At 51.3% G+C, this 26760-nt stretch overlaps 5 protein-coding genes across 5 annotated transcripts, besides 3 other annotated features; 2 read left to right on the top strand and 3 right to left on the bottom strand.

Moving 5' to 3' along the window:
* Positions 1–15103: part of a sequence feature (contig 1.152 1370..53708(1)) that runs on past the window's edge.
* ANIA_08369 (glycosyltransferase family 4 protein) lies at positions 101–8875 on the bottom strand (the record flags this gene model as incomplete). Its single annotated transcript, XM_676546.1, has 6 exons — positions 101–980; positions 1049–1508; positions 1569–5730; positions 5797–8604; positions 8666–8755; positions 8807–8875. The coding sequence occupies 6 exons, from the start codon at positions 8873–8875 to the stop codon at positions 101–103; spliced, it is 8469 nt and encodes a 2822-aa protein (XP_681638.1).
* On the top strand, positions 9573–11298 carry ANIA_08368 (spherulation-specific family 4 protein). The gene is made up of 3 exons (XM_676545.2): positions 9573–9963; positions 10046–10397; positions 10807–11298. Exons 1-3 carry the CDS (start codon positions 9719–9721, stop codon positions 11125–11127), a joined length of 918 nt encoding a protein of 305 aa, XP_681637.1. The 5' UTR covers positions 9573–9718; the 3' UTR covers positions 11128–11298.
* On the top strand, positions 11520–12545 carry ANIA_08367 (spherulation-specific family 4 protein; the record flags this gene model as incomplete). Its single annotated transcript, XM_676544.1, has 3 exons — positions 11520–11614; positions 11749–12112; positions 12222–12545. The coding sequence occupies 3 exons, from the start codon at positions 11520–11522 to the stop codon at positions 12543–12545; spliced, it is 783 nt and encodes a 260-aa protein (XP_681636.1).
* Positions 15104–20873: a sequence feature (contig 1.212 941..6710(1)).
* On the bottom strand, positions 17412–20434 carry ANIA_09503 (uncharacterized protein; the record flags this gene model as incomplete). Its single annotated transcript, XM_863792.2, has 5 exons — positions 17412–17815; positions 18140–18257; positions 18704–18889; positions 18949–19849; positions 19977–20434. 5 exons carry the CDS (start codon positions 20432–20434, stop codon positions 17628–17630), a joined length of 1851 nt encoding a protein of 616 aa, XP_868885.1. The 3' UTR covers positions 17412–17627.
* Positions 20874–26760: part of a sequence feature (contig 1.151 1..72894(1)) that runs on past the window's edge.
* Positions 22086–23417, bottom strand: ANIA_08366 (uncharacterized protein; the record flags this gene model as incomplete). Its single annotated transcript, XM_676543.1, has 1 exon — positions 22086–23417. One exon carries the CDS (start codon positions 23415–23417, stop codon positions 22086–22088), a length of 1332 nt encoding a protein of 443 aa, XP_681635.1.

The following is a 26760-nucleotide window of genomic DNA, read 5'->3' as shown; positions in this document are numbered from 1 at the left end:
TCCATTAACATATTTATAAACATTACTCTACATCTATACTCTCATAACATGGCATATACAATAGCTTTACATCGACCCATTCAGAGCGAGACTTCCACATCTAAACGGGCGTCCTCGTGCCGCTCGAACTGGCATGCCTCGAATCTCTCCACGCACGCCAGGGACTCACCGGAACGGGCTGGTAGATCGAGTCCGGGGTACTGGGGACATTCCCTATATACAGACGGACTGCACTGTTGTTCACCTTCTCTTTCTCCTTTCCCATCTGGAAAAAAGCGCTGGTACTCAAGTTTGCTGCGCTAGACAACGCAGTTCGCGTCACAAAACTTCGACTCTGCCACTTGCCTATCCAGAGCAACTGCTCGTGTTCGCGGAGATATCGATCAGACGAGAACGAGTTGAGCACGTTCGCACGACCAAGCATCCCAAATTTTCGTCGTTGCTCGATTTTGGCGTACATTCTTTCCGATACAGCCTTGATTTGCTCAGGTGTTGGATGGAAGTCTAGGGTAGGGACGATTGTGCCCGGCTCATCTTCCGCAAAGGGCGCCCACTTATCGAGCAGCGCTAAGACGCGAAGCTGGGCGCGCGCTAGAGAATCGCTGTCATTGGGTGCAACGACCTCGCTGAACCGTTTACCTGTATTGCGGTCCGTAACTACGCAGAAGGAGGCCCCGACGTCGGTACACACTACTGGCACCCCGGTAAGGGCTGCTTCGCCCATGGCAAGAGGGAGCCCTTCGGAGATAGAAGAGTTCATAAATAGCCAGGCGTCCTGCAGCACAACGGAGGGGTTGCCCAGACCCTTGAGCACGACGTGCTCGCGGAGGCCTTTTGACGCAATTATTTCCTGGCACTCGGAGGCGTAGGCTGGGGCGCGCTCCATATCGCCGTAGATGTGTAGACGGTAGTCTCTGAAACCCCATTTATTGACGATAAGATCGGTGGCCATGATGGCTGTTTTGATGTCCTTCACATACCTGTTCCTGTCGTTAGCTGCATCCAACCGGTAGTAAGGGTGAAAGAGAGGGAAAAAGGAGATACGTACCGGATATGCGACAACATCACAACTGTCGGCGTCTCGGTGCGGATCTTCTCAATAGGCTTATACCTCTCCATGTTCGTAATCCCATTGACAACCGGGTCGATCTTCCGGGCAAATGCCTTCCGATGCTGCAGCGCCCCCTCTGCGGTGCCCAGTTCAATCTCCCAGCCGGGGTTGAAGTACTCAGCGCACGGTAAGATAACGTCAGCGTGGTGCTCGATCAGTACACATGCCAGATGACCGAGCGACATGAGTGTTGTGTTCACGAACGAGCTGTCAAAGGAGACAGCGGCCGAGAGGAAGGTGGTCATCTCCCTGAAGCTGATGCAATGGTCCCAGACGTGGAGGGCACACTTGCGCTTTGCTTTGCAGAGCACCCCGTAGGTTGCTCCCGTGAAATGGTGAGATACCTGAAATACGTCGGGGATGCGCTCAGGGACTGGGATGGAGAAAATAAATAAATCTATCAAATTGGTCAGTATACCACTCAAAGACACAACGCCATGTGTAGGAGAAGGCTTACATCGATGCCACATATCCAGCGCAGTATCAAGCTGCTGGAGAGAAGGGTGCTCAGCATCCCACCATTTTTCCACAGGCAGGGCGTCATCCACATCGTCAGAGAGCCAAAGTTCGCGCCACGCAGTCTTCACCGTCTTGCTCATCCAAACATCATTCCAGGACCGTCCAGACTCAAAGTACGTATTGAGATCGACCAGCGCGTTAGTCGCCTCCTCAATATGATGTCTCTTCAGGTTCGCTGTCCGCGCACAGCGCACCAACCTGGACAGGATTGGGACAAAGTGTCTTTTTATATCGTCTTTCCTTGTATCCTGACTGCGCTCAACTACAGCACTGTCAAGCGTATTTTGGAATACCCCGTGCGTGGGGTTCAGGAAGTCGAGCCCCCATTGTGGCAGCACTGTAAGAGATTGCACATTCCGCTCTATCTGGAACTTGGGGACGCCGTAGTCATTTGCATTCTCGGAGATGATGTGCCATCTTATCCCCCTGAGGTCGTTGACCATGTCCCGTCGGCACGCCGAGACGCCCCCGGGCTCGTTGGGCCAGGTGGCCGTGTCCATGGCCAGAACATGCAGTTGCGTGCTGGTATCTTGGAGCTGGGTCGAGAGAGTCCGCGTGTTAATGCGTGCATCTCCGCCGATGCCAAAGCTATACAGATCGCTAATCTTGAACGCCATCTGCGTCCAGCTGCTAATGTCAGGGTCGATGTCGACGCGGGCAAGGATCGTGTCCACTTGTGCGTCCAGATACTCTCCGGCCGCATCAAGATGGCCAAAGTCGCGGTTTCGCCAGTATGGACGGAGGATGCTGTCCGAACGCAGCAGTATCTCATCAAGCCAGGTGGTGGTCACGGCATCAAAGGTTTTGCTCCCCTTCCACGCCTTCCACAGATGCGTTCGTGCTCGACTGGTGGGAATTGGCCTCGTCTTGACATTTAGCCCTAACAAGCGGCTCACTATGTTCGTCCGGACGCTCCTAAAGAAGAATAACGGGTTGTCATGCAAAAAGCTGCTCCTCTGAGGCTTGTCAAGAACACGGAACCAGTCCTCTGAAATCATCGCGGGCGTCTCGACATTTTCCCCGTTGAGTGTAGTGGTAATGACAGGGTGGAACTTGTGGTCGTAAGTCCATTTTGATTGGTAGACATTACCTGGCTCGATAAAGGCCGCCTGGCTGACTCTTGGGTAAGGGATCCATTTGTCCTCCTTCTCTGGATGACGAGATGGCGGCATGCACCAGGAAACCCTAATAGTGATATGCGGGAATACGTACTCGGCGCGGAGCAGCTCATCGTCGAACTTAGCGTTCTTTCGAAAGGCATACTTGAAATTCACTGGGTTCATGCCTTGCATGAAGGAGCCTGAGGAGATGTAGCCGCTCTCGTCGTAGATGACAACTTGCCCCTCCAGCTCCCCGGCGGTACACAATCGCTGGATTGGCAGCGGCCGTGTTCGTCGGCCTTTAGGGGTGTCCTGTGCGTACTCGTATGAGAAGGCATTGATTAGCTGGCCGGCTCTATACTCCTCGCGCTTCAAAAGGACGAGCCGGTCAGTGTATGTATTGATTGCCTTAAGAGCCTTGTTATCCTCCGGCTCGTGCATATGGCTGCCTGAGTATTGATAGAGAAGCGTAGTACCCTCTCCTTGGGATTTTGCAAAACAAGTCGTTGGGCCCTCGAGACTTTCGATTGCTACTCTGTTTTTATGAAGCACCGTCTTCCAGCCACGACTGCTCTTGTAAACGTCACTGATGCTTTTACGCCCGTAAAAGAGGACTAGCGGGATCAGAATTCTTTGTAGTAACTTGGCGAAACTCCACACGCTGTTCAAAAGGAGCGTCATCGGTACGGCGAAGACCAGTGGCTGCCCGCGGAGCATATATTCCAACTCGCGCTGGTACTGCGGGTCTGCAACCAGAGCGATGATCGAGAACTTGAGGCATGTTCTCACTGAGTGACTGACCTGCAAAAAGGAGAGTTTTAGCGCGTCTGTGAAGCGAATGTGCAAGCCAATGGGCGGAGGGAGGAGTGTCTGTATAGGCTTTTCGTATGTCGTGTCCGGAAAGACAGGATAGGAAGGGTATGCATCGTGCTCCATCCAACGCTGGGCGTAATGCCATACACCAAGGGACATGGCGACGCCAAGGTTATAGCGTGCGACGTGCGCAGCGAGGTTCTGGATATCTTCTGAGCCCACCCGGCTTTGCAACCATGAGAGTTCCTCTGATGAGAGTCGGCCGGGTTTGCCAGCAACACGACGAAGGAGGAAAGACCGTGCTGATTTCGGCAGTTCATCCCACTCCAAATCGCAGTCGATACCGAGGAGAAGATGTCGAAGAAATGTACGCTGGCCGTGCTTCGCAACACGGGCACACTCCGCAGGAGATCGTTCAAGCTGGTATTTGACACCCTCGGGTAAGGAGAGGTCATAATTATCCTGATGAGTCCCAATAAGCAACTCCGTCATCATGGACTCATCATGCGTCAAGCCGAGTCTCGCTTCGGCTGTGGCCTGGACAACCGCCTCCGCAATAGCACGACAGTTCCGCCTGATATTCGTTGTCCAGTCTTGACCGACGAGGCCGGGGCCGATGACGATAAAGATATGCAGACTGTCGCCGGTCAGTCGACTTATGGCGCGGACGCGCTGCTCGGTCTGTAAAAGATGCTCAGCTGAGACAAACTCAATGACTGTCTGACCAGATACCCAGAGTCGGGCGATCTCTCTGAGAAACTGCGCCGCGTCGGGAAAAGCAGCTTGCACAAGAGCAGAGGTCCTGTACCCCGAGTTCGAGAGGATGATCTCCTTCACTTCGATCCCAGGATGTGTCTCCGGGTCGAGCTTATGCCGCAGGTCATCAGGAAGGGCATTGATATTGTCAAACGTTTCGGCCACTGTCGTCGGGGAGAGATCCAGGTACGGCTCCAGGCTGCTGCTCGTGTAGGTGGCTAATTCCTTCTGACTGTTACTCTCCAAGACAGAGAGATTCTTGGGTCTGAACGTCGGCATTCCAATATCACTCAGCCAGAGCGAGTAGATCGCAGCCGTCCATGTCCCGCTGCCTAAGCAAATGACACTACTCCACGTAAAGCTTGCAATGACGGTGTGCATAGTCATCCCAATCACGAATCCAACAACTGATCCAGCCGCGAGACACCTCGCTGCTTCAGGGCCTGTGAAAATTCGATTATACTGATAGAACAGCAACCCGCTATACGAGCCAATATACGCCAGGAACATGATTGTGGCGTTTTGCGAGGCTTCAAACGCCCACATCAACGCCAAGGTGACCGCTGTCCCCCAGATATGCAGGAAGAAGAACTTTGCTAGATTGCTCCAGTACAATCTTTTTCGATCTCCAGAGTTTGTGCTGAGTACTTCACGGAGTGTAGATAGGTTCTTCACGGGGACGGGAGTGCGCTGCGTTACGGCTGTCCAAAGGGGCTGAGAGACTGCATCGAGGATCACTGCGCCAGCAAGGTAGTAGGCCAGGCCAAAGCCAACAGATAAACGATACTCTGAGGAGCTGGCTGTGGATAGACCGACAAGTGATTCGCCAGTGAACAAGGCAGTCCATTTATCCATCAATGCAATGACAAAGTACAGGATGCCGCACCAGACGTCCGCACCCGTGTGTCTCCAGTGCAGGAATGCCGAATGCATCCTCAGGCCCTTTTGCATGTCGCCTAGGGTATCAACAGCGGCCTTAAGTTGCAGGTTCCAGGTGGGAGAGTATGGCAGGGGCATTTTTGTGCGTGAGTACCGGCAGTACCAGACCAAAAGAAATATAGTAGCATCGTATCCGTCTGCCATCCTGCGCACGAACTCATCTGTTGTACGCTTGCTCCAGAATCTACGTCTTCGTTCTTTTTGCACTGCTTCGAAGAGGGCCTTGCGGGGGGTTGAGGACGTAGACACCTCTTCGACGTTGATGTTGGGGCGAGAGCTGATGTACCAATTCACAACATCACCGTCCGTCACGCGCGGAATATTCAGATACCAGGTGTTCCATCTGGCGATGATGCGTCGAGCTCCCAGAAGTAACGAGGCCACGAATACTCCGAGTAGACAGAGATAGATGACAGTGTCATGTCCGACCCAGAGCGTCACGATTGGCCCAATGAAGAGGATCGGGACACAACTCATGATGACTGTTCGGCCCTGTATCGGATTAGCAGCCAATTCCAACCAGAGTAACCAAAAAAAAAAAAAAAAAGGGTAGCCTACCGACTGGAACTGAAACCCCGGCAACTGATAGATAGCCAGCACACTCAACAACATGAGGTACGTGCTCAGGAAGAAAAAGTACAAAAAGAACACAATACCTGCCGCGAAGCTCTTGATGCAGCAGATGCAGATAAATGCAATGAGACCTCCGACAAGGGTGACAGCCAGGCCTGCGATAAACCTAGTCATGACGAACATGCTCATTGCGGGGAAGCCCATGGCGTAGAGGTAGTAACTCCCTCCTGACGAGATCCAGGACCCAAAGCCACCGCAGACGAGCAGGGCAACCATGAGCGCCGTCGTAGCCAGCGTTTTTTCCGTGCTGCTCATGAAGGTGGTAAGATACAGGCCCCGACCGACAGTGGTGAGCATCATGATATCGATCAGCGCCGGGAGGGCAAAGATTCCGAGGAATGTGATGCGGTAGTAGAAGGGCACGTCGTGCTGTTCGCCATTTGGATCCAGGTCGATATCCATGGATGCGTAGGCTGTTGGAAGCTCCGTGAAATTTTCTTCGCGGCGGGTGGGCTGGTGCCTGTTATAGTAATCACGGTATTTTGCCGAGATGATTTTCCCAAGCAGGTTGGGCGTCATGTCTAAGAACAGATCGCATCGGGCACCGAGAGCATACAATTCCGCAAAGACGGCCGCTTGCACGGGGTGACCGTTGGGAAGGGGATTCCTGTCCAAAACTTCGAGGTAGATCTCGTTGAACGAGAGGCGGCGGATGGCACAGAAGACGGCCAGGGCAAAAAAATCGGCGGCTGCATCGATTCGGTCCTCCTGCATGGTTTCCTGAATAACTGCAGCGAGTTGACCTAATGTACGGGCATCACCGATCATAAGGACCTGAGGGAGTCGGTTGTCGATTTCGCGGAATAGGGCTATAGCGGACTCTGGATCAGGAGCCCAACATCCTTGCTCGGCATACCAGGACAGACGAGCTGACACCAGCTCTTCGGGCGAGACTCTACCGCTCAGGTACTCACTTGAGGCGAGCGCGCGCAGCTGAGTCAAGGAGGGGACATTTATGAGACAGTGCTCGCAGCAAGCGCGGACTTTGGCAGTGAGTTCTGCACAGTCCTGGTCGAGTGTTGAAGACAGCCGACGCAGAAAGAGCATGGCTTCCGTAGGCGTGAGTTGTTCAATATCGCTGACGATGCGGGTTGGGAGCTGCCACCTATCTGAGAGGGTGCCATTTGCAGTGGACAGTGCGACTTCAGCCATGAAGCACTGATAGCGTGTATAACCCCGACTGGACATGTAGGTGTGTAGGAACGTGCCCGCACGTTCTTTCTCTGTCTTGCCGGAGAGGTAGATATTCAGAGGGCCAGTGGGATCCTGCTCATACATGCCCCAGACTTGGGTTTCAAGCCGAGTGCGAAACCCAGAATGCAGGCCAGAGTAGCCGCAGAGACGGTCATCCTCGTTCCCTGTACAGGAGACGAGAAGGTCGTGGAGCTCTCTGGCAGGCCTCGCCCATTCGACATCGGCTTTGATCAACTCGCGCAGCTCACCGGCAATGCGCTGGAGTTCGTTCGGCTTGAATCGGTCGAGGAGGTTGAGATCACGGGTGTGTCGCTGCGCCTGCAACAGCTCCTCAATATCCTTCATTGTACAGTCAAGTCCGAGTTGGAAACAACCGAGTCCCGAATAGCTGTGCCCATCTGGCGAGAAGGCGAAGGGATTGCTTATGAGGGGCTCATTCAAGCCGGCCCACTGCAGCTCGTCGATCACAAACACCTGACCCTCCAGCTGCTTCTCTTTGGGCGGATACAGTGCCAATCTGTCCTTCACGCCAGGGACGAGGTGTTCCAAGCTTTCGTACAGCCTCGTGTTCTCGTGACCAAGCGGCAGCTTCTGGAGAGAGCCATTCTGCCTCCAAAAATCATGCACCGCTAGCGTCCTCTCATCCTTCATCCACATCAGCGCTCCGATAGGTTCATGGAGCACCGTTTTCTGCGCCGCAACGGCTGCGTCCGTTAGCGCAGAGCGGGGCCCAATCCAGCTCATCGCGCTGTTGTAGTTGCACCACTTATAGCTGCGATGAAGCACGTCGTGCGTCAATGTCACTCCGTCGTCGACCGTCTCCCACATTGCCAACGTAGACTCGCCGATGGGTTTCTGTGCCGCGACCACGCGCATCACGGTACGCAGCTCAGCCATCTGGAAGTAGTTCCGTCTGTCTCCGTTGGCCAGGATCGTGCCGTTGCGATACACGATCCCGCGGATCTGCGCCATGTCAATTGCCCGGCATGTCTTCTCTGGGGGATAGGACGACGGGCCGACTTCGAGCCAGACAGTTAGGCCGAGGCCGCCTAGCAGCGATACGACGGCGTTGAGAATGACGGGCTGAAAGTGCTCAGAGAAGTCGGCGAGAAGAATGCCGGTGAAGAACGACTGAGCATCGCCTGGGCGTTTCAAGTGCGTCTGGAGCACTCTGACAATGGCGGAAATGGCGCGCATGCTGTTGTCGTCGCCATTGTCGCCGCAGTCGCCAGAATCAGGGCTCCCGTCCGATTCAACCAGTTTGCGGATTTGCAGTCTAGCAAGAATGTGCTTTGCTGTCGTGCTTGGCAAAACGTCGCTCACACCAGCCTGCAAGGGGTCCAGCACAACTGCGTCCCATTGGGAAAGGAGCCGAGCCTGGTCTGAGGTGGGAGGGTTCGCGAAGGCACCGAGATACACCCCGAAGGATCTGGGCTCGGGTACTGCGGCGGTGGGGGTATACAGACGAGGTGTCTCTCGTTTTAAGCGCTCGATACGCCGCGCTACATTTGAAGGAAGACCCGAAAGTTCATGTCGTGTCTGCGTTCGTCAGTGTCATCTACTGCATTGTGCCCATGCTGTCCAGAATATATGCGCTTACCCGCCAGTAGTGGTACAACTGTCGGCCAACCAGATACAGGATATATACACCACCCAAGACGATTGTCGCAAGCAAGCAGGCGGCCAGTGTCTATAAATATCAGTTTATCTGCTAGATCCAAACATTGTGAACCAGACTGACCTGCTGCCACCACGTCTGCGTCATGCGCTCCCATCCCGTCGCATGGAGGCCCAGGTATTCGATACCCATGGCTTCTAATAGGGAGGTCTCAGGGCCGAGACGAAACGAGGGACGGACAACAAAAGAAGGAAGTAAGGTGAGAACTCTCACAGCAGAGCGGGGAAGAGTGGGTTATGTAGTGATGAGATCGCACAGCAGGGTAGCAGCCCGATAACCCAGCTTGCACTGGCCAGGATCCGCACTGGAGCCTCAGAGCAGATAAGAACCCAAGTCCAGGGCACGGGAGGCTTATACGGACTCGTTTCCGTCAGCACAGGTACAGGTATTGGCCCAGGTAAGAGACGCCGTCTGCCCAATGGTATGTTCAATTGTCGATGAACTGATGGATCCAGGCTGGGCCCGGAGTGGGTGGACATCACGCCGTCGTGTCTCGATCGGTGGCCAACATCTCTCAGCTCCGTGCAGGACGGCATCGACCGAAATAGATCAGTGGCAGGGCTAATTCGATGAATGGATACAAGTTTCACCTAGGCCTTGGCCTGACCGGGGTTATAAGCAGTCTTTTGACGGCCTTTAGGGCTTACCCACATGGCACGGCTGGGCCGGCCGCTCTTTGTGTGTGTTTCAGTCTGGGCGTTCGTCCATCTGCTCCATTGTCTGTCTCAGAGAATCTCGATCCTGATCAATGATGTATTGGAAGTAGAAGGCTAAAGATATCAATTACAGCACAATATCTTGTCCTTAGAGTCTATCTGTCTGTCTCTCCGTGATACCGCGTTTCTATTTTGAGTTCCTGTTCACGAGCTTTCGCCATCCCCATCCATTATTTGTAACCCGGACCAACTGCAGTCGCGCATTTCGACCGTCTTCTCGATTATTCTTTATCTCCTACATCGCCTCTGAATCTGCGAGATGGAGTCCCTTAAACACACCCAGGAGGGCAGTAACCCGGTCTCTCGATTGCGCAAATGCGACCTCCGTCGCCGGTGGTGGATTACCATTGGAGTCGTGGTCGCTATCGCAGTCATCCTGGCCGTGGTTATCCCACTGGCGCTCATTCTACCCAACCGTGGGGATAAAGGCGAACCTTCGAGCGTGATCTTCCCACTGTATATCTACCCCGAGACGGACAGCACATGGGCTCCTTTATATGACGCGTACGTCTCTCTCTTCCTACGCTGGAGTACAGTTCTACCGCATTTGGCTACTTGAAACCACACCATTGCTAAAAAAGAACAGCATCGCAGCCCACCCCGATCTGCAGTTCCTGCTGGTGGTCAACCCATCAAGCGGACCCGGCGATTCGTCCACCCCGGACGAGGCGTACCAAACCGCGATCCGGCAGCTGAATACCTATGCCAACGTCCAGAAGATCGGATACGTGCGAACAAACTATGCCCAGCGCAACGTCTCTGAGGTGCTGGCCGACATCTCAACCTATTCTGGGTGGCCGTCGCAATCCGCAGATCTAGCCGTGACCGGGATATTCTTCGACGAATCGCCGCACCAGTATGCCGCTGAGACGGTCGAATATCTGGAACGCATCAATGCGGCGGTTATAAATGCCTCGGGAATTGGGGGCGACAAGACGGTGAGTCGGATTGCCAAGTTCCAGCTCTGGTCCAGTTTAGTCAGTTTAGCCAGTTTCGACAGCTTCGACAGTTTCGACTGGTTTCTATTTGAAGAGCCCAAGCGTGGAAAATGGGGCATACCTATGGTGATGGCATCGCCAATTTGACCCGTGGCATGGCGTTATGGGTCTCTTAGGTCTCGGCCTGGTCGACGATGCCGATCCATCTGTCTCCAGTCTCCATCTCGGCGCCTCAGTGGAGTGGAGCGATGCGATCTTTCCTTTGCTCGCCGCCGTCAATTGCCTGACTGGACATTGGCCCATGCATGCCGATGGCCCAGTTCGCCAGTCTCAACCTGGAACAGTTCCCAGATTTTTTCCCTGCAACAATTCGCTTGGCCCAGTCGCTAACGCTGCCTCAATGCGACAGATCATTCACAATCCGGGCACCCTCCCCGACAGCCAGCTAGTCCTCAACACGACCTCGATCACCGTCGTCTTTGAGCAGTCCTACGACCACTACAAGACCAGCCAAGAGTCCCGGCTGAGCGCGGTCGCCGACTCCGCGGACCGCGACTCTTGGGCGTATATCTTCCACTCCGTCCCGCAGATGGGTAACAGCAATATGGACAGCTTTGTGCGCGAGATCAGCCGTCAGGCGGCGTACTTGTATGCAACTACACGGTCAACCGAGTACTACGAGCATTTTGATACGAGACTCGAGGAGTTTTGTGACGCCGTGCCGACTTGATGGATCATCAACCCACCCCAGTGGGGATTGCGCTGGCGCTGGCAATGGTACTGGCGCCGCGTGGCGTGCACTAAGGTTCAGACTGTGTTAGAGGGGGATCATTAGGTGAATCATTGGTGAATCGTGGTTGATTTATTGGCCAGGTTTCCCCTGTAGTACCTGATCTCACTATGCGTTCGAGATGGACTCATTTTCGGTTATTCCTGGTGTCAGCGCTACAGAAAAGACAGTAGTAGTGATGTAGTCCTGTATCCTGCTGCGGCTGTCGTGATACACGTCGGCTTATAAATGGTCTGCGGCGTCGTGGCACAATGCTCCCTCCATCCATCACACTCAGATCTGCCACGGAGAGTTTACCCGTTCCTCATTGGCCTTTCAACCTCTTGTCAAAGATGCAAGCACAAAAATCGGCGGTAAAATCGGCGGTCGTGGTACCCCTCTACATTTATCCCCTGTCCGCCGAGTCCTGGGCTCCTCTTTATGCAGCGTACGCACCACCCTAGCCGAAACCGTCCTCAACCCAGAAAAAAAAAATAGAAAAAGAAAAAGGAAAAAAAGAAAAAAAAAAGAAAGAAAGAAAGAAAAAGTCCCAACAGCATTTCGTCCACTGATATCCTCCAGAATTGAAACGAATCCCACTCTCACCTTCCTGGTCATCGTGAACCCCAACAGCGGCCCTGGGCTCCCTGAACACCCCTCCCCCGATGCCAGCTACAGCCAACAAGTGCCACGGCTGAATGCCTACCGCAATGTCCTCACAATCGGCTACATCCGGGTCGACTACTGCCGGAAACCCCTGCAAGAAGCACTAGCCGAGATTGCGCGGTATGCGTCCTGGTCGGAGCACTATGAGACAACGGGGCTCGGCGTGCGCGGGATCTTTGTGGACGAGACGCCGAACCATTATTCGCGAGAGAAAGAAGAGTATCTCAGATCGATTACGAGTTTCGTAAAAGAGTGTCCGGGGATTCTGGACGAGAAGCTTGTACGTGGCCCACCTTTCATTCTGTTCTGTATCATATTTTTATTATTTTCTGGAACCTTCATTGCCGCCGCCACGGCTGAAGCCAAGCCCACTGACTCGGTTCACGTAGATCGCTCACAACCCAGGCACACCCCCCGACGTCCGTCTCGCCCAGCCTGCCGAGGTGACCTTTGTTTGCGAAGAGTCATACGCTCGCTTCCGCTCAGACGAGGTCCAGAACTGGCTGGCAGCTCACCCCGTCGACCGGGATCGCGCCGGGTACATGATTAGCGGGGTGCCGGTGGATGAGCTGCCTCAGCTAGTGCGGGACTTGCGGACCCGGGCGGCTTGGCTATTTGTTACAGATGTGAAGGAGAATTTTTACGAGCGGTTTAGCGATGCTTGGAGAGATGGGACGTTTATAAGGGCGCTTCATGGAAAGAACCAGTGCTGATTCTGAGACGGTGGGACGGCTTGATCGCGAAGAGTGAAATACTCCGGGGTAATCTGAGACGCAAATATAGCATGACGGAGGTTCTTGGACTGCTCCATACTTCGGCTGATACACGTGGTGATTGGATTAACTTGAGTGGACATGGGTTAGGGTTGGATGTTGTGGTCCTTTTTGTTTTGGGCAGTACTAGAGTTTGAAGAGGCAATGCAGTCTGACGTGATCTTATGATATCTGCTACTGAATATCTTGCAACTGAATTGATTTCAATATATTGTGCGTCTCCAGAGTATGGCTGCTAGGATTTTCTTTTGTTGTTGCTGCTAATTGTCTCAGATTTAAGAGTTTGGAGTAGCCATCCCTGCCTGCTCAGCTAGCCTCTCAAAGCCACTTAAAGGGCCAGATTCTGATCTCGGCGAGCTAGCGAGCCAGAGGCATACTTAACTATCCTTGGCCTGTTTGCTGAATTCTCATAGAGGGTCTTCGAATTCCTTGAACCCTGACCTCTTACGAGACCGATTAATCAACACTAAGGCTGCAATATATAGCCAGCGTTCTAATACCTCACTGCGCGCATATACCAAGACTTCTCCAGTATTTTGGCTCTAGGACATTGGAGACATGCATGTCCACTCTTCAATCAGCTAATGGCGCCAAGGCAGAAAGCCACAATGACCGCAATTATCCAGGCGTCGCCTTCACGCCAGACTACAGCCTGGATCCAGATCGGCCTGTCCTCTTCTCTCATCTTGGACATGGAATGCAAACATCTGTCTTACGGGGACCCATTATGCGTTAGGATAGTATCTGGATGTCATTCTGTCAGCCAAGTTAAGAACAACACATGATGATCGTTTACCGCGTCCATATTGTCATCTCCTCAGCACCAGTCCAGTTGCGCCCCCTAAGATACAATCGATCTTCTCCACATCCGCTTTAGAGTGTCTTTTGCATGCTCGATTCAAACCTTGTCTCCGCCCAGACACGGTCGGGGCAGGTCACATATAGACAACATGGTACGACTGCCTAGTCGATATTGCTTATCCTTGTTCTCGAACCTCGACTAACGTTCTCCCCTCGTATTATGTTTGACACTTGGGATTTTCTCGAGATAATAGACTGAAACGCAAAGCTGAGACTAGCGAGCTCCTGTTTCTTTCCTGTTTATTTCTCAGAATCATGGCACAATAATACCGGCAATAAGAGCGACACAATTATAGTGGCTTTACATGACGATGAAAGACGCACATTCATTGCCTCATGCCATACCACAGTTACGTACAACGAAGTGCTCTGCTAGCGCAGTGTTTGCTCGACATCTCCGTACCGCGGTCATGACGCATCCACGGTGCAGAAGCGAAAGCGTTGAGTATACTTGTACAACACTGCTGCGCAGACCTCGTTAGATACGGCTGCGGTCGAGCTTTTTAACGATGCAATGGAACTTTGAGCAGGCAGCTGTTCTTGTTCTCGTCACCTGGACACTATGAGTACGCTCAATTGTTTGCAATGACAGTTCCCTTGTGCTATTATATATTCCTGCTGGGTACGATAGAGCTAGAGTTATGAGGTATCTTACCTACATCACCCTATATCGCGCAATGAAGTGAAGACCTAGGCTAAGGGACTTCTTTAGTGATTAGACGGTGCCTGCGATTTTACGCTCTGCCCTACCTTCCGAGAGTTCGCCGGAGCGAATGGCCAATAAATTTTTCATATCTCCCTGTGAGAACGTATGGGATATAATTAATATTCCGCTGCTACTATGCTAGCCTAGGAAGTTTGCCCCGAACGCCTCTATACAGCCAGACGGATTAGTTTGATTCAGTACCCTCTAGCACATTCTATCAGTCTCAGAACGGTTTGCTTTCAGATGGACACTGTCCGTAACCTAGCACCAACACCAGCAAATTCTGTTGGAGAAACTAACTATATCTCCAGGGATGGCCGGTCAGAGAGGTACAATCTACAAAACAGAGAGACAATGTTCCGTCTCTCAATCTTCACGCTTCAGTCCTTTCTGGAAATCCTGTACCACAGCCTCGACAAGCCCCTCCCCGAACATCGCTTATGACGTGGTTCCCAATGGAATGCACGATACGCCATGAGTCGGGCAGGCCGATCCGCCAGATCTCGATCTGCCCCAGCTTACCGTTACACAACCTAACCCGTCGGCCACCGAGGCCTGTCTGTTCCTGCAGTGAAACGCCGCAAGATATACGTCAACTGCAGAGGAAGAAGCGAGCCAATCGTGGAATTACCGGGGTAGCTGAAATGCTGGGTCGTTGGCTGGACGATTGGGTCACGGCTTGCTGGGACGGAGTACGGATGGAACTTCATAGTTGGCAGATAACCGAGCATTGTGTTGATTTACGCGGTTGACAAGGTAAGTAGGTGGCGTCGTTGTATATCTAAAATAACTGAGGCATAGGCTGAATAAAATGATTGTCTGTCTTCGGAAATATTACGTGCTGTTCTTATCTCTATATTCATGAAGAGGACGATGCATACACTAAAGAGATCCAACGAAAGATACCTACCTCGTCCCAGTTTTCGCGTCGATCATCAACCCTCGTTTTATGCCATTAAAGGTTGCTGTTGATCTGGTCTTCTTATTGACAATACACGATTTTATCTACTTTGTCTATCGGATGTTTTGCTAAAATCTTTTTCTATTTATGCATAATTGACTATATCCGCAAGAATGCCTTTTTAGTTGCATTTAAATACGGCATGAGCAGGGAAGATGGTTTCTGAAGTTGCAAACCAGTTTGAAGATTCGCGATACACAAAGCCAGCTTGTCTAGAGACACATGATTCATGATATCATCCACATCGGAAGGATTTTACAAGATGTTAGAGAAGAGATAATGTTATATGGCACTGGATATCTCACGGGAGGTTGCGTATGGGCGAGCTTTCTCAGGCTACGACCAATGCTACGAAGGAGCAGAGTCTTGCATGTTCCGCGAAAGGGAGGAGTTATTTTATAGCTTTATGTATCTGCACGAGCAGAGTTTCTAGTATTCACCCAGCAGACTTGTTCTAGAGAGCAGTTTATAGACAAGAGGCTCTCTCGCCCAGCACGACTCAATCTATCCATCTGCTATTGGCGCGGGTTATCCTGTAGTGCCAATGAAGCAGAACGTCAGATCTGGTTGTGAACCTCAAGAGGAAGCAGCTTCAGTCATCCCAGTGCTTACTGCCCTCTTACGCCAGAAAGTTGCTTAATGGTTCCGTTCAGAAGAAAGGCACCGTCTTCTCATCGATCGAAGTCCACCCAGCAACCCTCCCCATATCGAAGGGCTAGAGAAGCCTCTATGTAGCTCCAAAATAACCTTTGAAGCTGTTGGGGGACACAAGATAAAGCTGTCTGATTTCTCTGGCATTCAAAATACTGCAAATAATGCCTGGAATGCTCGATTACACTGTACAGACCCTCTCACCTCACCAATCGTCGAGGACGAGAGATACGCCTTCTGAAAGTGTTCTCATAGCGGTTCTTCAGAGAGGTATCAAGCGGAATTAACAATAAAGCTATGTATTAAACAATGGCTTACACCAATGCGCTCATATTTGATTAGGTTATTCAATGCTGCATAGTCATCAGTCCCTTGAATCCCTCGCGCCTTCTATCTAGCTTGTTGGAAAACTGCAGCGGTGTTTGAGGAGTAAGATAAGTGTGAATATCACCCTCACTCCGTCCGGGGTAAATCACTCACGAGGAGCTAACGACCTTTTGCAAGCCTCTCTCGAAAGGTACATTACTTCGTCTTCTTCACGGGTTGCTCGCCCATGTTTCAACCATTGTATCGATGCCGGGGCAGAGCTTTACAGAGGCTTCTTTTATCGTAATCTCTGCTCTCTTAATCCTGTGGAGCGGCAAATGTGAGCTACGGAGGTTCCACTTGCCGTGCAGCACTCCGAAAGGGCAGTTGGCCGAGGCGAGCGGCCGAAAAGCGTTCTGCATAGTAGTCACAGAAGAAAAACAAGAAGAACAAGATGATAAAGAAGAAGAAGAAGGGGGAAGAAGAAGAGGAAGAAGAAGAGGAAGAAGAAGAGAGGACAGCCAAAGGCATTGAGTTGGTTCCAGGCTATACCGTACGTGCTGTCGATCTCCCTTGCTCTGACTGTCATCCATATTCCGCTTCGAGGCAGGGGAGTTCCCGTGGATGAAAATACACCAATCTCTCGTCGTGCCTATACGTATAGCAAGGCTGCTCATCCTTTGTTCACTCTGCCGGCCGCTGCGTCTTGCAAAGATTTATTCTTGAACTAGGTCTATGTCGTGAAGAGGCCCAGCACCTGCTGCCCCAATGTTTGCTCGTGCTCGTCTCATACCAAGTGCACTCATGGTCAGGTCCTCAGCGCGGTAAGAGTAGCGTTATCACAAAAGCGACTGATACGTAGATATGCGCATCGTACATGCACGCAGAGAGCTGTCAAAACAACAGATACGAAACAGATAGTTCTCGCATTGCATCTCTACAGCAGGTCACTAAGCCTGGCCAATACCTTCATCTTACGTGACTCTTTATAATACTCACTAATAGTTTCACTATGTATCGGAGCGTTGTATAGCCACAGCGAAATTTTAAGGATATCAACACTCACTACACACCCGGGCTAGCATCAGATCGTCTTCAGAACTGTCCTGATGTCAGACTCCCGGCGGGAATGGCATCGAAATTCATATTGGCGAGCTTAACTCTGGGAGCTAGAGCTTACACAGCTCAAGTGCAAGGACTTGGGCAGGCCATACGAGACATTGAAAATACAGTCTACAAGACCTCCGGGAGGTGGACGAGTCTGTTATCTTGAAAGACCTACCCGCGATTTCATGAGATATCTAAAGAGGTTAAGAAAATGCGGTATTGCAGGTGAAGTAAACTATGATTGCCTTTGAACTCATCTGTCTCCAGTCAGTTGTACGCAGTCTCAATCAGGGCTGCAATTCCCAAGAGACAGCCATAACTTAGCTTATTGAAATACACACAACAGCAGCAGACACACAAATTCCTTCCAACACACCACAAGACGAATTAACTGGCAGGGCAACATTTCAACGGCATGAACAGCCTATTCCTAAGCTTCACAAACATCTCCATTAGGGGGTGTCGTGCACCCCTCAAAGCAAAATTCTACCAACTCCAACCCTCCAACATCATCTGTGCACCGGAACAATGCGCCTTCTGGATCGGTAAACGCGGCAAAGGCATGTATGTCAATGTTCGGGTCAGCTATAATTGTCCGGAGCTCAGACGCGGTGTACCCTGTACGAGAAAGTATTAGCGAATAGGGTATAATCAAAACGCATGTATTCCGTGAGAGAACTGTATACCATTGTACTGTAGTAAAGTAGAACCACAGTAGACCCAGGTTTTTCTACATGCGTCGGTGAATGCGAGGACTCGCGGTGCCAGAGCAGCCAATACAAGTTGGGAGGTAGTTAGTCTCATTGCTAATCGGCGAGAGTACGGAAAGTGGATTTGGTGGGGAAGGAAATCCTGAGGCTGTTGTGAAAAGGATATGAAATCTGTGGAGATATATACTATGACTACAGAAATGCTTAACTTGATGGGAAGCAAGGGACATACCAAGTAGGACGGTGATGGTATGGCTGTCATACTCAAAACCAAACAATTTAGCCTGTGCGGTAACCCTTTCTTTATTAACCTTTATAAAGACGAAAGGGATGCCGGTGACTATTTTCAACTAGATGGACATTCCAGTTGCCAAATACCTCTAAGTCCATATGAAGAGGAGAATTTTCTTAGTGGAGTACAGACATTGTGATCAAGACAAGGAGTCATTCCGCTCCTGTCGAGCTTCTGTTTCTGTTTCTCTGACTATAAGCTCTTGTAACTGTATCCCTGACTGCTCCCTGACTACGGCGTATTGCCCGTTCCAGGGTCAATACTAGCCCTACTGCCTTGTGGTCCTCGGTGAGTTTAGGATGACGCTTTGCAAAGTACCGGCCATACTTGAATAAGGCCCAATAGCAGCTTAAGACGTTGATAAAACTTATGAATATCTTGTAAGGCATCTTCATTTCTCAGTCAGTACTGGCTTGGATAGTGGGAGACAACAAGGGACGGTTCCCGGGAGGGGGGGGTGAGGGGGGAACTTGCATAGAATCCAACGACTGTGCTCATGCTTACACGTTCTTTCTTTCTTCGAAGGTGGATCTCATTAAAAAGAATGACGTGGAGTAGATAGAGGCCCAATATTGCTACTGTCATGCTGACGCAGAACCATGGCTGCACAATCAGCGACACAGGCAAGACAAACGGGGTCAACAAGTATAGCACTGTCTCGTAGACCTGGTGTACGATGAGCTGGGATACCTGAAGGATACGAGCTTTCGAATCCAGGGAGTCAAGCAGGGAGCAATACCATGACATACCTCTTGCAGGACAAAGACTTTGGTCCCAATTTCCCATACACCCAACTTCCACGACCCGAAGATATAAGCTATGTTGTGCCACACACCCGTTGTATTGAAGAAATTCCACCGCGTAAACCGTTGCCGACATACTGTCATCTCGCCAAAGCCTCCTCGCTCCTGGTCGCGCTCCCCGATCAACAAACTTGAGGGGGTCCCGGTTTCGACAAAAACTGCACTGCACATCTGGATCCGCCCGCCCATTTGCCGACAAGAGTCTCCAAGGAACCAGTCCTCGCTGATTGAGAACCCAGGGTGATGCTCCAGCGTCTTTTGAAGAAAGTCGCGATCCCAGAGCGAGATCGCCCCATGTGGAAATGTGGCACTGCCCACCTTAGCCGCAAAACAGCGCTGCAGCCCAGCGAGCTTGTACTCCAGATCCTGTGCTTTTTGACACCACGTTCCCTCGTCTTCACTGATCCCAGCCGATTTAATCGTATATCCAATGCAGCGAGTAGTATCAGACAAGCGCGAGGCGACGACTATGAAGTTCGACGGAAGGATACAGTCGTCGTCCATGACGAGGACCGAACGAAACGGTTTGACCGCGTAGCATCCGACGAAGAGGGCTACTATCTTCGAACCAACCGGGCTCCAGATATGATTCACTCCGTACCGCCGACAGATCTCCTCTGTATTGTCCAGCGGCGTCGAGGAGTTCCCGTTCGCAATGATATAGATGTTCTGCGCAGGGAACACCCTCAGGGCCGCCGTGAGCGTCCGGTCGAGGATGGGGGCCGATTTGTAGGTTGGGATCAGGAGGGCAGTGTTGAGCGCTCGGGGCTCGATGTTGCGTTGCTCGTAATACTCTGGCCCTGGGGCATTATCCTCAAAGATGGCCAGTAGCGGGATATAAGTATAACTGCAGGCGGACAGCCGGTCAGCAAACGCAGTTCAGGCACCCTACTCAGGGCTGAATAGACCATGTCAGGAAGCCCTACAATATCAGCACCGTGATCACGATCGCCCAACCTCCCTGGATTACGAACTTATGTTTCACCAGCCAGTAAAGCCAGTAAACCGCCCCCTTCCACAAGGGCATGCCGATAAGAACCAGGTACACAAAAGCCGCGCACATGGTGTAGACACCGTACTCTATCAAGACCTTGCCCCAGAACCCACGTTGATGCTTGATATTCACCAGCCTTGCCATATTGTAGAAGCTCGTGTGGCTGGTACTGCGAGGAACCTGGCCGGTCAGTTCTTCGCGCGTATCTTGCTGCCGTATCGCGTCCCGCCAATGTAATTTCAATGATCTCTCAGGGGCCTGTGGATTGTCCACCCTCAATGAAGGCTCACAATTACCCGTCGGCATTGGTGGCGACTGTGGTTTGAAGATGGGAAGCACATCTGGCCATTGCGCTTGCTCGTACAGACGTTCTGTTGCCTCTGGGATTATCGGAAGGCGTCTTGGGACAAGTAGAGGTTCCATGTTCTGGCTCACCATGAGTAATGGGGCATAAGGTGCCGTAGCGCTTTGTGAGCCCTAGAAACATGCTGGGTGATATGGCTTACTTGTGTAATGAGTGCTTGATGGCGCGAAAATGGCTATCAAGCTACTACTCCTCGCATGATAGGGTAAGGTTGTGCTGTTGACCACGGCCAGGGACACGAAAACAAGTCAAAGGCACCGAATCTATAGTTTCCAAGCAGATACGAGGCCTAGATTTCCAGAAACAAAACTAAAATAACTCAAAAAATATGCTTGTATATTAAGAAACCCTTGACGGGCGGGTGTTCCGACATTTGTGGCGGGATGTGCTTCCGAGGCCTACATTCTTTACCAGCGCCTTGCGTAGCTTGTCAAAATTTAGCCCTCGCTTATAATCCCCGAGCCCTGTGGAATTAGTTGTCCAGGTTATGTGCGCTCAGTCCTCCAGGAATTCTACCAAAAGTCCTCTCAATGTTCGCGGCTTCGCGGTCTCAACATTCGCATCCAAGCCTCATTCTTGTTCGATATTTTCGAGGAGGCTGGACTAGAGGCTCACGAATACGATGGATCCACCCCTTATCGCAAATTATTTCTTAATGCGTGCAGTTTCGAGTTGCCTTATTAGCCACCTCAGCTGTGGTCCAGGTCTGCTTAGCGGTTGCCATATTCTGAGATACTTAGTCAGATACGGGCAGTTATGTAGCCTAATTGAAGAAGTTCTATCTTTCTTGAGTGCTTCATTAGGTGCCCATTCGGTGTACGCTCGCTATTCAACCCAATCATGGCTGCTTAATTCGAATGAGACGGTAATCTAGAACATATGTCCAGAACAAGTTGTATAGACAATTCTTCGATAATATAATATAATGGCTCCAGCCATAGATGCAATTTGCAGCCTAACATCAATTAAGGAGTGAATAATAATAGTATAAGTCAAGAGCGGCACGCTGCTCCTTCGTACTAGATGATACCCCAACGCCGCTCACAGCAATAAGTTCAGTCAGACCGGCAACCCTACAGATGGAGGAAGTGGAGGTTATATGCCGCATTTGTCGAGCTCTCCTTGCTGACGAACGCTCAAGTACCTTGCGACTGTCATGAACTGGCAGATCTACTGGTAGCCTGCCATGAAGTCTGCTCAACAGCTCTTCAATAGCAAATCCTACGACTGTCAGTTTATGCAGATAGCTCTCAGTAAATCAAACTTCTTTTTAGGCTTTCAGTAAAAAATATTGTTTCTATTCAAAGCGATTTTTATTGAGCCTTGTTCGAGCTACTTTCTCAGTTCGACTTTTGTGACTGAAAATTTTAGTCTGACTTGAATAACTATTTCATATGAAGATAATCTAGTTTACTAGGTATAGGTCCTAGTTATGCGACGGGTTTAGCGTAAATGGTGACAATGTTCTTTCACGGGTCAGTTATATATTTAAGTGTATATCAAGGGGATATCGTTACGTATCCTCCTAATCGCGCTAGATAAGGACGATATAGGATGCACGGCGCCTACATGGATAACCAATAGGTTCAATAGTAAAGACGAGCTCTGTGAGAATGTTTAGGGGAGGGGAATGGCGACATTATCATTATTTAGGTATCCTCTATAAAGCAGTATCTCTAAAGCATACGCTATCATACATGCGAACATGAGAACCTGGCAAAAACACTACGCTTTCACCCGCAGCTTGAATCCATACTGGGAAACCCTCAAGCCAGCAAAGATCGCTGCCGCAGCAAGACAACTAGCGCCACCGAATATCCAGACCCCGTTCCAATCCAGATCATGAGTATCGCCCAGAATATCACCCGCCCCGGGTCCCCCCGCCAGCACTCCAAAGGCCATTATACCAAAGCCCATCCCAAGCCTCGTCCCAATCTTACTCTTATCCTTTGTGAGCGCGACAAAGCACAGCGGCGGGAGACCAATCAAGGCGCCGCTGAAGAATCCGGCGAAAACGGCAATCACAATAATCCCGGCTTCATTGACGACAGCCATCATGCAGAGGATCAAGACGCCGACCACCATGCAAAAGGGCCCGATCAGGTTGAAGGGCCCGAACTTGTCAGCCATAGCGGTGGGGATTGTACGTCCGAAACAGGAAGCGGCGTTAAGGATAGGGACGAGGTAGAAGGCCATGTCGTTGGACGTGAGATGGCGCGCAGAGGCGACGTAGGAGATGTAGAATAGCAGCGTGAAAAGACCCATGAAGGCGATGAGACCGGCGATGACGAGCGTCATGAATGGGATGTCGGTAAACGCGGTCCAGTCTATCAGGGCGCGGGCCTTGGGTGGTTTGACGCGCTGCTTCATAATGACGATCGGGAGGAGGAGGGTGCCGAGGGCAATGAAACCAATCACTCGGACGGCCCAGCCAAAGCCGAGGGGACTGAGGAGGCGATTCAGGACGATGGGATAGATGATCCCGCCGAGAGAGGATCCCGCAACGGCGAGACCGAGCGCGGCGCCTAGTTTGGAAGAGAAGTATGTTGGCAGGATCGAGACGCACGGGACAAATAGGCATCCAGCACCGATTCCGACGCAGAAGCCCTGCGCCAGCAGGACCTGCCAGTACTCCTTGCAGAGACTGAGCATCATGGTGCCGAAGACGATGCCGAAGCTGCCCACGGTCAGCAGCGTGCGAAGGTACCCCCGGTCATAGATGGGCCCTGTGATGAAGCCGACGAGCAGCAGCATGAAAGCCTGGACTGATCCGATCCACGAGATATCTGAGGAGCTCCGACGGAAGAGAGTCCCGGATTCGTAGTATGTCTGGAAGACGCCGAAAGTGTTGAGCAACCCCCAGGTATTGAAGAACAGCATGAAACCAGCGACCACGTGCAGCCAGGCCACGAGTCCGCCATTGGGAGGAGGACTGGGACCGATCGGGCCCTTGGGGAGCTGATCCGTCGACGTCTTTGGTGTAGGCTCTTGGTCATTATTGTTAGGGTTCTTTTCGGTCACGACCTGCTGGTCGACTGGTTGGAGTCGGTCGCCCATTTTGTGAGACAGTGAGGAGTGAAGAGAGTGAAGACAGGGAGACGATGTCAAGACTCAAGACTCGATCGGCTTGTCAAGAACAGGGATGTCCTCGGTACTTCCTTCTGTGCGCTGTCCAATATATAGGCAGTCCTTCCTTTCTTTGTTTTTCGATGTCGCTCGGACTTGTCGGGAATTAACCTCATTGGGATATCTCCAGGGCTTATGCCCGAACCCATCACACTTCATTAAGTAACTCCGAGGCCTCCCAGACATGAATATCCCGGCCGCGCCCGACCAAGTCCCGAGTGAGCCAGTTTCAACTGCAGATGATCGCTTGTCAGGCTTCCTACTTGTAAAATAGAATATGGTTCTGCTATTCTGTCAAATCGTCCAGTCCCCAAACGTCATGCTCAAACATCCATCCTTTGGACAGAAGTTCCTCCAATGATTCCTCTGCTGCATTATGACTCATGTCACAGAGGGTGGCCTTTTTTCAGGTTTATCTGCCTCTTGGGCGACAAGGATGATGCCTTAAGCGGTACAGTGGCATTAGTACTTCTGTTTTCCAAACAAAGATATGTAGGATAGTGCAGTCGCACTAAGCCTAATCCGGGTTAGACGTTGGAGCCGTACATAACAAACATATCAGTGACTTGTGAGACAAAGGATCTCGAACCTCCAAAATCTTAGCTTGAAGTCGGTGCAACCGTGGCGAACACCGATAGCCTGCCAACCGGGCACTTGTCTCATATTCTGAGGCAGATATCAGTAAGGACGGATCACAAGGGGGTAGCGGTGCTGCCCGATACGGAGCGCCGAGATCAAGGTCCACTGATAGGAGGGAGTGCCTCAATAGCTAGAACGAAGCTTGCTAAATGTGACACTCGTTGCTTAAGAGGTGAGGGCTGGAAAGCCACCTAGCAGAGACTATGTTTGAGTGTGACGTGGAGATAGCTTATGCCTCTGGAGCCTACTGGTGTTGGTAAACCTTGCAAGAGGATGGATTTACAAGATGATAGGCCGGTCTCTAACTAGAGTATGGTAACCATGTGAATCCAGTGGAAAAGGCGGTCATGATAGTGCCCTGAATATACCCAGTGGGAGCTTGTTTACTAAGCCAACGGGAACGGTCTCTAAGGCAGAAGGTGGTCGTACTTCAATATTCCATTAATATGTGTCTGCCACCAAAACTAGGAGGGTCAAGTCCGCCTATCGGCACAACCGCTAAGCTTCAATACACGGTAACCTCTGAACCTGAAGCTGCCATGGGATATTGCCGGTCGTTGGAATAGCAGGCCATACGAAAGGCGTACAAAGCTTATCCTAAAGAACTTGCAAAAGGATTGACCCAGCCAGATTATCAAGCCGTCGGACGGCCAGCTTGCGGGAGGAGTAAAGCCGACCATTTCAGATCTGTTGACTTTCATCAACCAGGCCTCTATATCCGCTTTCGACTTTAAAAGATGCTAAAGCATATTTGAATCTATAGAGTCTGCTATACTGTAGAAAAGTATAATATTATGGAAGCTATTTGAAGAGGGTCTACAATCTTCGGCTGTATTAGGTTTTTATGGTTTAGGAAATATTATAAAAAAGAGAAAAAGAGGAGGGAAGAAGCATTTAGCTAGCTTTCTCTCTTTTGCTGCGTAATCCGGGAAAGACTTTCCTCAAATTACTCAGCTAGATTCTGTTGTGATATAGAATTCATGCAATAGGAATAGGGTCATCCTTAAGCTCAGTACAACATTCATGACCTCGAGATTTTACTGCTCCAACTATTTAACAGCTGCTTTATTCCATCACGAGCTTCTCTGGCGGAACCACACGGTCTTGTTGAGCCATTCCCGACCGAGTATTCCACTAGCTTGCAGCAAGTATTTCCATTTGGCCGGCGTCCGCGAATCTTCAACGACGCGGGAAACCTTGACAAAACGATAAAGTATATTTCTGGTGAGATTGATATAACGATGTAGTTCAAGCGGGTTCCACCTTTGGGGCGAAGCAGAATCGCAGTTTCTAGGGTTCAGAAAGCCTGGTGCGCCACCGTTTACTTTATGTAGAAGCATGTGATTATACGACCTCTCATTGATGGCCTATCGAGATGACACTGGAAGCCTATCTGGCTATATAGCAGCATCCTTGAGCCCGACGCACTCAAGTTACAAGGGCTTCTTATTTTCTCGCGAAGAAATCCTCACATCTGCCCATTGACGCCATATCTCCTACCCAGCACAAGACCAACACACTGGGGGCCTTGATCTCAATCATAGTTATCATTTGCCAGCAACCTTGACTCTGGACGTCTCTGAGTTTCAGTCTGCCAGCTACCGAGCTTCGGCCGGTTGGCCTTCAGCCGGTTACCATTACCACACATACGAGCTTGTCCTCTCTCCTATGTCAAAGGTTGGCAGAAACTTGCTTAGTATGCTAACGGTAGGCTAACTACGCGTAGGGCTAGGTGCCAGCAGTTGGGCCCTTGAGGCTCCAGGGACTATAGGGAGAAGGAGCTGAGTCTTTCATTGACACCGTGCCACTTCAGTGGAAAGACTGAATTGGCTGAGAGATGGTGAACCTGCGTGGTCACGCGGCCGATCAAAATGCTGCCTGCGGGGCTTAACGAAGCGCAATTTAGCCTCCTTGGCGGCTCTGGAGTTATATACACTCTGCCAATCGTCATTTTTTCCCGGTGGACTAACAGTCAACGCCACCTGTCCTGACGAACGATCAGTATGACAACAACCCACTTCCGCCAATCTCCCCTCAACGCTCGAAGGCCTGTCCGCCGGGCGGCGCATCCGGCCGGTGGTTACTATCGACGATAGCCGATGTCCAGGACGACACTGCAATTGCAGCAGAGCTCTCCTCCCAGGGCCAGAGGGACCAGTTGGTGCACTGCAATATCACCGAGTAGGAGTCGCAAGCCAGAGCGTTCCAGCGTTGGTGTTCTCTTCTTCCACCAGGACCCTTGATGCAGTCGCTGCATTGGCGGGGTGGATGTAGGGTGGATGTAACTGGGGGTCTTGCGACTTGGTATCGCTGCAGAAATCAGTCTGAACGGCCCACAACTTACGGTGCCAAGCTTAGGCTCCACCGAAATCAATCTCAAGGGGATGTTCTATCCAGCGACGAGGGCGCTGCCTCTCGCAGCTCCCGTTGTCGACCGGCCTATTGAGTTGTTCGAGAGCGTCTTCTTGATGGTCAGATTTGTTGATGACAAGCACAGCATGGCCTATACAGCCTCGAATTCGGCAGCCGCGGTTTCTTCTGCACGATCAGGCAACAAGCCCAGTCGCAGATCCACGTGTCCGTTAACGCGATCTGTCCGTGAGCGATGCGAACGCCTATGGGTGCAGCGGATGGC

The sequence above is a fragment of the Aspergillus nidulans genome, chromosome V, assembly GCF_000011425.1.
Source record: "Aspergillus nidulans FGSC A4 chromosome V".
NCBI lineage: Eukaryota > Fungi > Ascomycota > Eurotiomycetes > Eurotiales > Aspergillaceae > Aspergillus > Aspergillus nidulans.
This window is presented reverse-complemented; position numbering and strand designations above follow the sequence as displayed.

Bases quoted from the DNA above. Each gene is read 5' to 3' on its own strand.
- ANIA_08368 (XM_676545.2), top strand. From the start codon at position 9,719: ATGGAGTCCCTTAAACACACCCAGGAGGGCAGTAACCCGGTCTCTCGA. The intron at 9,964-10,045 runs GTACGTCTCTCT...AAAAAAGAACAG, and splicing joins TGGGCTCCTTTATATGACGC to CATCGCAGCCCACCCCGATC. The intron at 10,398-10,806 runs GTGAGTCGGATT...TCAATGCGACAG, and splicing joins GAATTGGGGGCGACAAGACG to ATCATTCACAATCCGGGCAC.